At 44.9% G+C, this 11,901-nt stretch overlaps 1 protein-coding gene across 2 annotated transcripts in view; it reads right to left on the minus strand.

The window, feature by feature from the left end:
• The window catches only part of KAT5 (lysine acetyltransferase 5), a 71,072-nt gene extending 62,299 nt beyond the window's left edge, over positions 1–8,773 (minus strand). For both annotated transcript variants that reach the window (XM_073605249.1, XM_073605248.1), the window contains exons 1-2: positions 8,696–8,773; positions 1,436–1,502 (exon numbers count right to left, since the gene is read on the minus strand). In XM_073605249.1, the coding sequence (XP_073461350.1) occupies positions 1,436–1,502; positions 8,696–8,704 (76 nt within the window). In that variant the 5' untranslated portion in view covers positions 8,705–8,773. The remainder of the gene's footprint in view (positions 1–1,435; positions 1,503–8,695) is intronic.
• Positions 8,774–11,901: the final 3,128 nt, after the last annotated feature.

An 11,901-nucleotide genomic window follows, 5' to 3' on the forward strand; every position in this document is an offset into this window, starting at 1 on the left:
TAAAAAGCTCTGGTGCAACCAATTACCTTCAGAAGTCACATAATTAGTGAAATGATGTCCACCTGTGCGCAAAGTGTCACATGATCTGTTATTACATATACACACCTTTTTGAAAGGCCCCAGAGGCTGCAACACCTAAGCAAGAAGTACCACTAACCAAACACTGCCATGAAGACCAAGGAACTCTCCAGACAAGTAAGGGACAATGTTGTTGAGAAGTACAAGTCAGTGTTAAGTTATAAAAAAAATATCCAAATCTTTGATGATCCCTAGGAGCACCATCAAATCTATCATAAAAAAATGGAAAGAACATGGCACGACAGCAAACCTGCCAAGAGACGGCCACACACCAAAACTCACGGACCAGGCAAGGAGGGCATTAATCGGAGAGGCAGCACAGAGACCTAAGGTAACCCTGGAGGAGCTGCAGAGTTCCACAGCAGAGACTGGAGTATCTGTACATAGGACGACAATAAGCCGTACTCTCCATAGAGTTGGGCTTTATGGCAGAGTGGCCAGAAGAAAACCATTACTTTCAGCAAAAAACAAAATGGCACATTTTGAGTTTGCGAAAAGGCATGTGGGAGACTCCCAAAATGTATGGAGGAAGGTACTCTGGTCTGACAAGACTAAAATTTTACTTTTTGCCATCAAAGGAAATGCTATGTCTGGCACAAACCCAACACATCACCCAAAGAACACCATCCCCACAGTGAAACATGGTGGCAGTCGGGACTGAGAAACTGGTCAGAGTTGAGGGAAAAATGGATGATGCTAAATACAGGGATATTCTTGAGCAAAACCTGTACCACTCTGTGTGTGATTTGAGGCTAGGACTGAGGTTCACCTTCCAGCAGGACAATGTCCCCAAACACACTGCTAAAGCAACACTTGAGTGGTTTAAGGGGAAACATGTAAATGTGTTGGAATGGCCTAGTCAAAGCCCAGACCTCAATCCAATAGAAAATCTGTGGTCAGACTTAAAGATTGCTGTTCACAAGGGCAAACCATCCAACTTGAAGGAGCTGGAGCAGTTTTGCAAGGAGGAATGGGCAAAAACCCCAGTGGTAAGATGTGGCAAGCTCATAGAGACTGATCCAAAGCAACCTGGGGCTGTGATAGCCGCAAAAGGTGACTCTACAAAGTATTGACTTTAGGGGGATGAATAGTTATGCACAATGACTTTTTTCTGCTATTTGCTTCAAAAAAAAAAAATAATCTTCAAAGTTGTGGGTATGTTCTGTAAATTAAATGATGCAAATCCTCAAACAATCCATGTTAATACCAGGTTGTGTGGCAACAAAACACGAAAAATGCCAAGGGGGGTGAATACTTTTGCAAGGCACTGTATATTCTCAGATTTAGAGTATATTACACATTATGTATTTATTTAAAAACAATGAATAACAAACAAGAGACTATCAGAATCACGTACGCCACTCCACTTCATTGTCCTGATTCTTGCGAAGGACAGGTAATCGACATCCTTCAACAATCTCTGGCTGAAAGAATGAAAGCAGCAGGTGTTAACATGTAAATATATCTTTTCTATATCTACAATATATCTTTTTATATCTACAAATATAAAATGGTTTTATATAAAACATATCAAGTTATTGAATATGTTAAAGAGAAAAACACACTCAAACTAGTTTAAAAATCGCCTTCCTTGGTATATGTAAACCCCAAATGTATTTTTCACTATGTCTGGCATTGTGTGTCAGTTTTCTTAAAGTGGAACTTTAGCTACCAAATAAAAATGGGCGAACATGCAGGATTTTTATTGCAGAAGAGACATGCTTTGTCTCTTCTGCATTAAAGTTACCCATTTGCCTGTACAGTGAGCTGCGCACACACAGCTCACTGTACAAATTCGGCAATGCCGAAGATAAGTGACATCATCCCCGCCCGGCCAATAAAAGTGGCTGGCGATCGAGACCCAGAAGCCGGCCACCCGAAAATGTCAGCGGCCGTGCAAGTAGACATCGTATCGCTGGATTTGAGGCACGTATAATTCCACTTTAAGCAAATGATTTTATTTGTTTTGGTGAATCGGCTGAAACATTTTCTTGCCTGGCGTTCCTGCCAGTAACACTGCTTTCTTTGTCAGGCTGTCAAAACTAAGGTGCTGCCTTGCAATTACCAGCCTGCTCTTTCAATGCTTCCATTTAGCTGTTGGGCTGCCTATGAAGTCTGCAGAAGGCATGCGCAGACCTGATAGGCAGCCCAATGGACAACTAAGGAAGTGACAACAGCAAGCTGCCAAACATGATGTTAACTGCAACATTACATTAGAGGCAATTTGAGGCATACAGTTTTTTGCTCTTGGCCTCAGATCTTGGCAATGCACAGATCTGGCCAAGATTACAAAAAAAATTTCTGCTGCACTTAAGGTTCCTAAGAGCACAGTGGCCTCCATAATCCTTAAATGGAAGACATTTGGGATGACCAGAACCCTTCCTAGAGCTGGCCGTCCAGCCAAACTGAGCTATCGGGTGTGAAGAGTCTTGGTGAGAGAGGTAAAGAAGAACCCAAAGATCACTGTGGCTGAGCTCCAGAGATGCAGTCGGGAGATGGGAGAAAGTTGTAGAAAGTCAATCATCACTGCAGCCCTCCACCAGTCGGGGCTTTATGGCAGAGTGGCCCGACGGAAGCCTCTCCTCAGTGCAAGATAGATGAAAGCCCGCATGGAGTTTGCTTAAAAACACCTGAAGGAGTCCAGGATGGTGAGAAATAAGATTCTCTGGTCTGATGAGACCAAGATAGAACTTTTTGGCCTTAATTCTAAGCGGTATGTGTGGAGAAAACCAGGCACTGCTCATCACCTGTCCAATACAGTCCCAACAGTGAAGCATGGTGGTGGCAGCATCATGCTGTGAGGGTGTTTTTCAGCTGCAGGGACAGGACAACTAGTTGCAATCGGGGGAAAGATGAATGCGGCCAAGTACAGGGATATCCTGGACGAAAACCTTTCCCAGAGTGCTCAGGACCTCAGACTGGGCCGAAAGTTTACCTTCCAACAAGACAATGATCCTAAGCACACAGCTAAAATAATGGAGGAGTGGCTTCACAACAACTCTGACTATTCTTGAATGGCCCAACCAGAACCCTGACTTAAACCCAATTGAGCATCTCTGGAGAGACCTAAAAATGGCTGTCCACCAATGTTTACCATCCAACCTGACAAAACTGGAGAGGATCTGCAAGGAGGAATGGGTCTTAATACTTAGGACCATGTGGTATTTCAGTTTTTCTTTTTTAATAGATCTGCAAAAATGTCAACAACTCTGTGTTTTTCTGTCAATATGGGGTGCTGTGTGTACATTAATGGGGGGAAAAAATGAACTTAAAATGATTTTAGCAAATGGCTGCAATATAACAAAGAGTGAAAAATTTAAAGGGGTCTGAATACTTTCCGTCCCCACTGTATATATTGTGGGCTTTAACAGTCATGCCTTTAAAGGCAGCGGCTGTTAAGTAAAGTGGTAAACTGATCCTTGGGGTAGAAGATCTGGTTGGTCTGGAAGAAACCACAGGCCAATTTGGAGCTGTAAGAATCACCAGAATGCCCTCTATCTTATATCGCAGAGTTGACCAGGAGGAAGTTTATGGGAGAGAAGGCATAGATCAGGCTGTACTGATCCCGCAAAGCATCCACTGCTTCTGCTAGAGAATCTCTGCATCTGGAGACAAACCTGTCTAGTTTGTTGTTGAACCTGGAAGCCAGGAGGTCCACATTTGGCAAGCCTCACCTGACACAGGTCATGGAAAACTTCTCAGTGTCTGGAATATTCTCCAAAGTCCAGATGCTGCCGGTTGAGTTGGTCTACCTGCCAACTGTCCACAGCTGTGATGTTAACGCCGAGCAAGGCTGATTAATGGTAGAAAGTTGATATATGCCACTACTGTAATGCTGTCTGACTAGAACCAGATCAGATGACCCTGCAGTCAGGATAACCATTGTTGCAGACATAACCAAATCGCTCAGAGCTCCAGAATGTTGATTGAGACGAGATTCTTCTGTTAACCCAAGTCATCTCCACCAACAATATGCCAAGGATTCCTCCTTAGCCCTTCAGGCTGGCATCTGTTCTGAGGATCTTCCAAGACAGCAGGAGGAAGAATTCACTCAACTCCAGAACGAACTGAAATCCAGAGCCACCAGGCCAGAGATAACCTTGTCCTCATTATCAGAAGTGTCAGTTTGTCTGAATACTGAACCAATTCTCCCAACGACAGAATATTGTGTCATAGGGGTCTGAAATGGAAATGAGCTAACAGAACTGCCTCGAAGAAAGCAGAACTCTCAAGCAGAATCACAGAGTTGGGCAGCTCTTAGGCTGTAGAACGACAGTCTGAGAGAAAAGAGACAGGTTTCTTTTGGGAAAGTAAAACTATGGACTAAGATGTATCTAAAAAAAGACCCAGATACTCAAAGCAATGTGACATTTCTAGTAGGGCATCGAAATTTCGGCTGCAGAAACATATCGGCCAAAAATGGCCTTTTCAACAATTTGCCAAAAGAGAAATCACGCCGATAATGGCGCTGAAAATGGGGTGGGGCCCCGCCCTTGGTGCCGCCCTAGAGCGCCCGTCCTTATTCTCTTCTCCTCCCCTCGCCCATGCTGCAGGGGGCCCGTGTGCCCCCCTCCCCGAGCGGTGGCTGCATATGGAACTGGGCTCCCCGATCCTCAGACGATGTGTAAATGGGCTGTGCAGGAGCTCGGTCACGCTGTGTTTACTCTGAAAGTGAAAGCAAGGGAGAGGTGTATAGCAGTGTGTGCTGTGCTCTCTGCCTCCCCCTTCAGTGCAGTACTCGGCATGGAGAGTGAAGGTACAGTGCTGCAGCTGCTGATTTTTAAAAAGGCTGTCTATATAGGTTTGTATACATGTGTGTGTGTTTATATGTGGGTGTCTTGCATGTTTGGGTGTGTGCATGTTTATATGTGTGCATGTTTGTGTGTGTGTGTGTACATGTGTGTTTTATATGTGTGTGCATTTATGTGTGTGTGTGCGCATGTGTGAGCGTTTTATATGTGTATCTTTATATGCACTGGTGAGGCACAGGCAAGCTTCATGACGGGCACTGGTAGGCTGCTGGGCACAGGCAGGCTGCATGATGGGCACTGGTAGGCTGCATATGATGGGTACTGGTGAGGCTGCATTGATCTCCTGTACCATGTCCCCAGTCTCTGACCATCTCCTGTACCATGTCCCCAGTCTCTGACCATCTCCTGTACCATGTCCCCAGTCTCTGACCAGTCTCATGTATAAAATTATTTTTTTTAAAACAGTCACTTTCGGTATCGGTTTTCGGCCTAGTGTATTTTTCATTTTTGGTATCGGTACCAAAAAACCCATTCTGTGCATCCCTAATTTCTAGCACTGATTTCTGAAAGTTCAGGATCCAACTGAAACTTTTATACCTGTAGGTCCGGACTGTCCACATCGGATTGGTGGTTAAAAAAACCCTTTTGACTGTTCACTCAATAGGAGATTGTCCAGGTATCCCACCATCTGGATACTCCTGGAGCTCAGTAAGGCTTGCATGGGGGCTAATAACTTGATGAACACTCAGGGTGCAGAAGCCAGAGCAAATGGTAGGGCCACAAACTGGAAGTCTTAAGCACCCAGATAAATACGCAGGTAGTGTTGAAGTGCTGGAAATATGGAGTCATGCAAGTATGAATCCTTGATTTCAACAGAGACTAGAAAGTCTACCTGATGGAGGGAGGTTATGACAGATCTGGTGCATTTGGATTTGAGGGAAGACATTTAAACCAGGGGTCTCAAACTGGCTGCCCTCCAGCTGTTGCAAAACTACAAGTCCCATCATGCCTTTGCCTGTGGGAATCATGCTTGTAATGCCTCATGGAACTTGTAGTTTCGCAACAGCTGGAGGGCCGACAGTTTGAGACCTGATTTAAGGCCTTCAGATCCAAGGAGGGGTGGATGCCCGATTGTAGTTTTGCAACAGTGACAACATTGAAGGAGCCTTGAAATCTTTCTGCCATCAGAACAAAGGTGATAATTGCTTGGTTCAAAAGATTTGCAAAAGCAGCATGGAAGTCTTCTATTCTGTGTGGAGATACAAGCAATGCAATTGATTTTTTTTTTTCCCATTTCCACCTTGGAGCTTCCTCTTTTCATTGTCCCAGGCTACAGTGCTATATTTCCATTCTCCCTGTGCACCTGGGACTTCTGGAGTCCTGTGTGAGTCTCCTCAATATGTGCACTGCCGCTCTGTACTACAACTTTACGTGCTGCCTTTCAGAAGGCCGCACACACAGCAAAAGCCACACCTATCCCTCTCTACATCAGTGACTGACAGTGGCTGTTACCTCTCGCACTGGCTGTGTGTGCAGTGCTGCATGCAGAGTTGTAGTATGGTAGAGGACTATATAAACAGCACAGGGGGACAATTGTCATTGGAAGCTCTGAGAGGGTATTTAAAAAAAATGCCAATGTAGCCCAGTACATCTGGTGTAAACAAACCCTTAAAAGCGGTACTATACTCACCTGTACTCCAGCTCTGCATCGTCACAGAGTTCCTGCACCAGTCTCTGACACCTACGGCTGTTTTCATTTGCCAACATGACCCCACTCCTGCAAATTTGTGGGGGTTCATTTATCTCAGCAGATGCTGAAATTGTACACCAAGCTGAGCAGCAGACAGGCAGGTAAGAAAGTTTAATGCAAAACAGGCATAAGGTTTAATTTCCTAAAACCAGAGAGTGCAAAATCTGGCACAGATGTGCATGGTAGCCAATCAGCTTCTTAGGCCCCTTTCACACGAGGCGGGCTCCGTTTCTACGGAGCCCGCCTCGGTCCGCCGGCTCAGCGGGAGATCTGTCCGTTGATCTCCGCTGAGCCGGCGGATGACAGGTCCCTCTCTGCTCACTGAGCGGGGAGGGGCTTGTCAGGTGCCGCTGCCGCCTATGGAGGGATCGGACAAAAACGGACAGCGTGTCCGTTTTCGTCAGATCTCCCCCGATCCGATCCGCCAGCGACGGACCTGGACGTAGGGCCATCCATCTGCTCTTCAGCGGATCGGATGTCAGCGGACATGTCTCCGCTGACATCCGACGCTCCATAGACTAACATGGAGCGCCCGTTCAGGTCCGCCGTCAAAACTGACAGGCGGACCTGAACGGTCCGATCGTGTGAAAGGGGCCTAACTTCAACTTGTTCAATTAGACTTATAAAACCTGGAGACTGATTGGTTTCTATGCAGAGCTGCTCCAGAATTTGCACTCTCCAGTTTTAGCAAATCAATCCCATAGTATATCTCTTCTGCAAGTAAAACTCTGCCTGTTTGTATTTTTTTTTTATTATTATGGCTCCACTTTAAGCTCACCACACTGGTTACAATCCACATGCACAATCTCCTTTAGCACTGATTCACACCGATGCGATTTGTCAGTTCCAAAATCGCATCACAAGTTGCACCCCACTGCAGGCAATGAACACATTAAAATAGCCTTGACCCATGTGCAGGAACTTTGAAAAAGATTCCTGCACTACTTTTTTCTGATTTCATCGCGACTTGCATTGACTTCAGTTAAAGTGATCGTAAAGTCTTGTTTTTTTGTTTTTTTTTTTATTACAAACATGTTATACTTACCTCCTCTGTGCAGTGGATTTGCACAAAGCAGCCCAGATCCTCCTCTTCTCAGGTCCCTCTTCGGTGCTCCTGACCCCTCCCTCCTGTCAAGTGCCCCCACAGCAAGTAGCTTGCTATGGGGGCACCCGAGCCGAGCTGCAGCTCCGTGTGTCTATTCAGACACGGAGCTGCCATTTGGCCCCACCCCCTCTCTCTCCTGATTGGCTAACTGACAGCCGCGGGAGCCAACGGCACCGCTGCTGTGTATCAGCCAATCAAGAGGGAGTCTTGGACGGCCAAGGAACTCCTGGACATCGCTGGAGAAAGATAGGGCTCAGGTAAGGATTTGTTTCATCTCTGTGAATCATCTGAGACTGTTCACTTCACTGGGTATAGGAGAGGGTTTACAACCACTTTAACTGGATGTGCAGAGGGCATGTCGTAACGCTGCGCACTGTATGAACATTTTTATTCTTTCACTGCTCTATTCAAAATTAGAGTGCACGCCGGGGGAAGGCTGTGATTACCTGCGTAGCGACACACCGGCATTGACACAAATGATGCTCCCAATCTGAAATCCTTTCACCCACATGACTGTCAGATTGGAGTATCGTCTGTGTCCGTGCAGCTGCTGCATCCCAATTGACATCAATGGGAAGGCCTGCATGGGGATGCATGGAATACCTGTCCAGGTAAACACAGGCCTCCATTAGGCACATGCTTTAGTGAGAACAAGGCCTAAAAAAGTTGTCTTTTGCTACTTTTAAATTAATTTGAACAAATTGTCATTTATTTGACATTGCTCATCACTGGATAACCCAGCAGTGACATATCGTTGTCTTACACAAGGCAATGGCTGCTTCCTTCCCCAGGTTACAGCACTGAGAGCAGCCCTAGCTCACTGATAATAGATATGAGTGACATGAAAACACAGGCCTCCAGCATCCATTGTTTAATGAAACAGGAGCAGCACAGCTACAATGTGTGAGGAATTCTCCCCTCTCCATTCATTTTAAACTGAAAATAAGAAACAACGAATGTTAGCGATAAATAAACCTATACACAGAGATACCACTAATAATAATCCCTCACCTCCGCCATGTTGACTCTACGGCTTCTTCCGCCTCCCTTCCCCGCCGACTCCGCCTCTTCCCCCCGACCACTGAGCCTTAGGTTGCCTACGTCGCGCCTGACAGTTGCAAGTTTTCTATTTTACGCAAAATACGTTGGCTTTTCGAGTCATACCCGTCACAGCAAATCATACCGAATCGATTATGGTTACGCTTGCAACGCTAACTAAGATCCGGCACTTTATAAGGCAGCCTCGAAGGCCATACAGAGGGGGGCCTTTCTGCTCTGTTGCTTGGAACGCAACGTGCGCTTCATTGCAGGGAGCTGACTAACGTTACAGGAAGTGTTTGGTTTCATTCATGAAGAAAAAAAGATTCATTCAATAATTACTTCTATTTGCCATAAAAAAAAAAATAATTATATCTGTTTATCGGTATACCAGTATAGGATACACGTTATGTTTGACTATATCATTGTAAAAGCAAAGCATTATTGAGAAGGAGGAGGCGGAGCGCCATCTGGTGTCTGCGGTTGGCTTATGAGTACCTGGTCTAAGCATTTCAAATATCTAGAGTACGTATAGCCAAAAGTCTTTCGTTTCTAAGGCTACTTTCACACTGAGGCAGTTTTAGTGCTTGTAAAGCACATGAAACTGCCTCCCCAGTGTGGGAGCCTGAGTGCTTTCATACTGGGGCGCTGCGCATGCGGGACGGGGAAAAAAGTCATGCAAGCAGCATCTTTGGGGCGGTGTATACAGCACTCCTACACTGCCCCTGTCCATTGGAATGAATGGGCAGCTCTTCCGAAGCGCAGCAACACGGGCGATTTTTGCCCGCTAGCGGCCAAAAAGCGCCGCTAAAACTAGGGTGATTTTACCGCTAGCAGACCCACTGCCCCAGTGTGAAATCAGCCATATAGACAGAGTAAGACCCCATACACACTATACAACTTTTGTTGTCTGATTTCCTTTAGATTTACCAAAAACATGTAGTGCAAGGGCCTGCCTGATTGCATTTAAATTAAAACTCTTAGGCCCCTTTCACACTGGGACGGTGGGTGCGTCTTTTGGTCTGTTTCAGGCCTAAATTCAGACAAAAATTTGGGCTGAAATCGTACCTGAACCGCTGAATGGAGACGCAGTGGACACTCTGCTGTGAGCCGCTCCATGCTCTAGTGTGAACCCAGCCTAAATCTTATTTCCTACAGGCATAAAAAAGTGCCCCCTTGTCCTTTTTCATGACCTTAAACTGAATAACTCTACAAAAAGTTCACATGGATCACTTATATATGTTGATCATATCCCCCTTAATCTCCTCTTCATAAGAGAGAATACATTCAGTTTCTCTAATCTTTCCTCATAGCTGAGCTCCTCCATGCCTCTTATCAGTTTGATTGCCTTTCTCTGCTCTCTATCTCCAATATCCTTTTTGTGAACTTGTGACCAAAACTGAACTGCATATTCTACATGAATTCTTACTAATGCTTTGTACAGGGTGAAATTATGTCTCTCTCTCTCTGGAGTTCCTTTTTTTTTTTTTAATACAAGAAAGTATTTAACTTGTTTCCTTGTGAAAGGAAGCAATCCTCAATCCTGTTTCCAAAGCAGAGGGATCCAGGTTTGTATTAGCAACGTCTTCTTGTAAGATATTGTGGGGATGCAACAAGTATTTTGTTGGATCAAGGCTCCAGACCATAAGAAACCATGGGTTTAATCAGCAGAAGAGGAGAATGCACACAAGGTCACCATAATTAATTGATACATAGTTACATAGTAGGTGAGGTTGAAAAAAGACACAAGTCCATCAAGTTCAACCTATGTGTGTGATTATATGTCAGTACTACATTGTATATCCCTGTATGTTGCGGTCGTTCAGGTGCTTATCTAATAGTTTCTTGAAACGATCAATGCCCCCCATTGAGGCCACCGCCTGTGGAAGGGAATTCCACATCCTTGCCGCTCTTACAGTAAAGAACCCTCTACGTAATTCAAGGTTAAACCTCTTTTCTTCTAATTTTAATGAGTGGCCACGAGTCTTGTTAAACTCTCTTCTGCAAAAAAGTTTTATCTCTATTGTGGGGTCACCAGTATGGTATTTGTATATTGAAATCATATCGCCTCTCAAGCGTCTCTTCTCCAGAGAGAATAAGTTCAGTGCTCGCAACCTTTCCTCATAACTAATATCCTCCAGACCATTTATTAGCTTTGTTGCATTTCTTTGTACTTGGTTCATTTACAGTACATCCTTCCTGGGGACTGGTGCCCAGAACTGGACAGCATAATCTAGGTGCGGCCGGACCAGAGTCTTGTAGAGCCGGAGAATTATCGTTTAATCTCTGGAATTAATCCCCTTTTTAATGCATGCCAATATTCTGTTTGCTTTGTTAACAGCAGCTTGGCATTGCATGCCACTGCCGAGCCTATCGTCTACTAGGACCCCCAAGTCCTTTTCCATCCTAGATTCCCCCAGAGGTTCTCCCCCCCAGTGATGATGGATACCAGGTTTTTGGGCACCATGAAGGAGCCAAGATAGGCCTGCTAGTGGGGTAGTGGAGAAATCTTGTCCAAGGGAAACCCATTTTTCAGTGAGGAGGTCCTATACCAATCTAACATTCTGGCAGTGTGGGTGGCATTATAATAAATTTATTGGCTCTGGGATTTCTATGCCTTCCTCTGATTTTGAACCTTTTTTTTAGAACTGTACAGTCAATACAGTGGTATTTGGATCCCCACACAAATTGGAGAAACTCCCTGTACAGTGCCATGTGGAACTGTTTCGGAATTCATATGGGGGGGTGATCTGAGGTAGGTACAGTAGGAGTATGTTCATGTTGTTCCTGTTGAACCAAGAAAGATATTTGTTGCCCCAGCATTCGAGATGTTTGTGGATGGTGGTTAAAAATGGTTGAAGATGGATTCACAAGTAGGTGAAGGAGAGAAACTTATCAACAACTCACACTATTTTAAAGGCAAGACGTTTTGGATATTCATGATCTGATGTTTCTATGCCAAGATGTTCATGGCTTGAAATTTCTAAATAATATCTTTAAAGCATCAAAGGTCTGAATAATGGTGAAGTTCTGCTAGGAGGCTAGGGAGGGAAGTCGCTGGTTTAGTTATAAAAAAAAAGGCTCAAATCTTATGAGTAGGCAGATATTTTGTGTTGAACTTGTTTAGTAAGATACTTGGGTTGATTCTGATGTGGCGAAAGAGGGGTTCTAAAATGAGA

The sequence above is a fragment of the Aquarana catesbeiana genome, linkage group LG11 (assembly GCF_042186555.1).
Source record: "Aquarana catesbeiana isolate 2022-GZ linkage group LG11, ASM4218655v1, whole genome shotgun sequence".
Taxonomy (NCBI): Eukaryota; Metazoa; Chordata; class Amphibia; order Anura; family Ranidae; genus Aquarana; species Aquarana catesbeiana.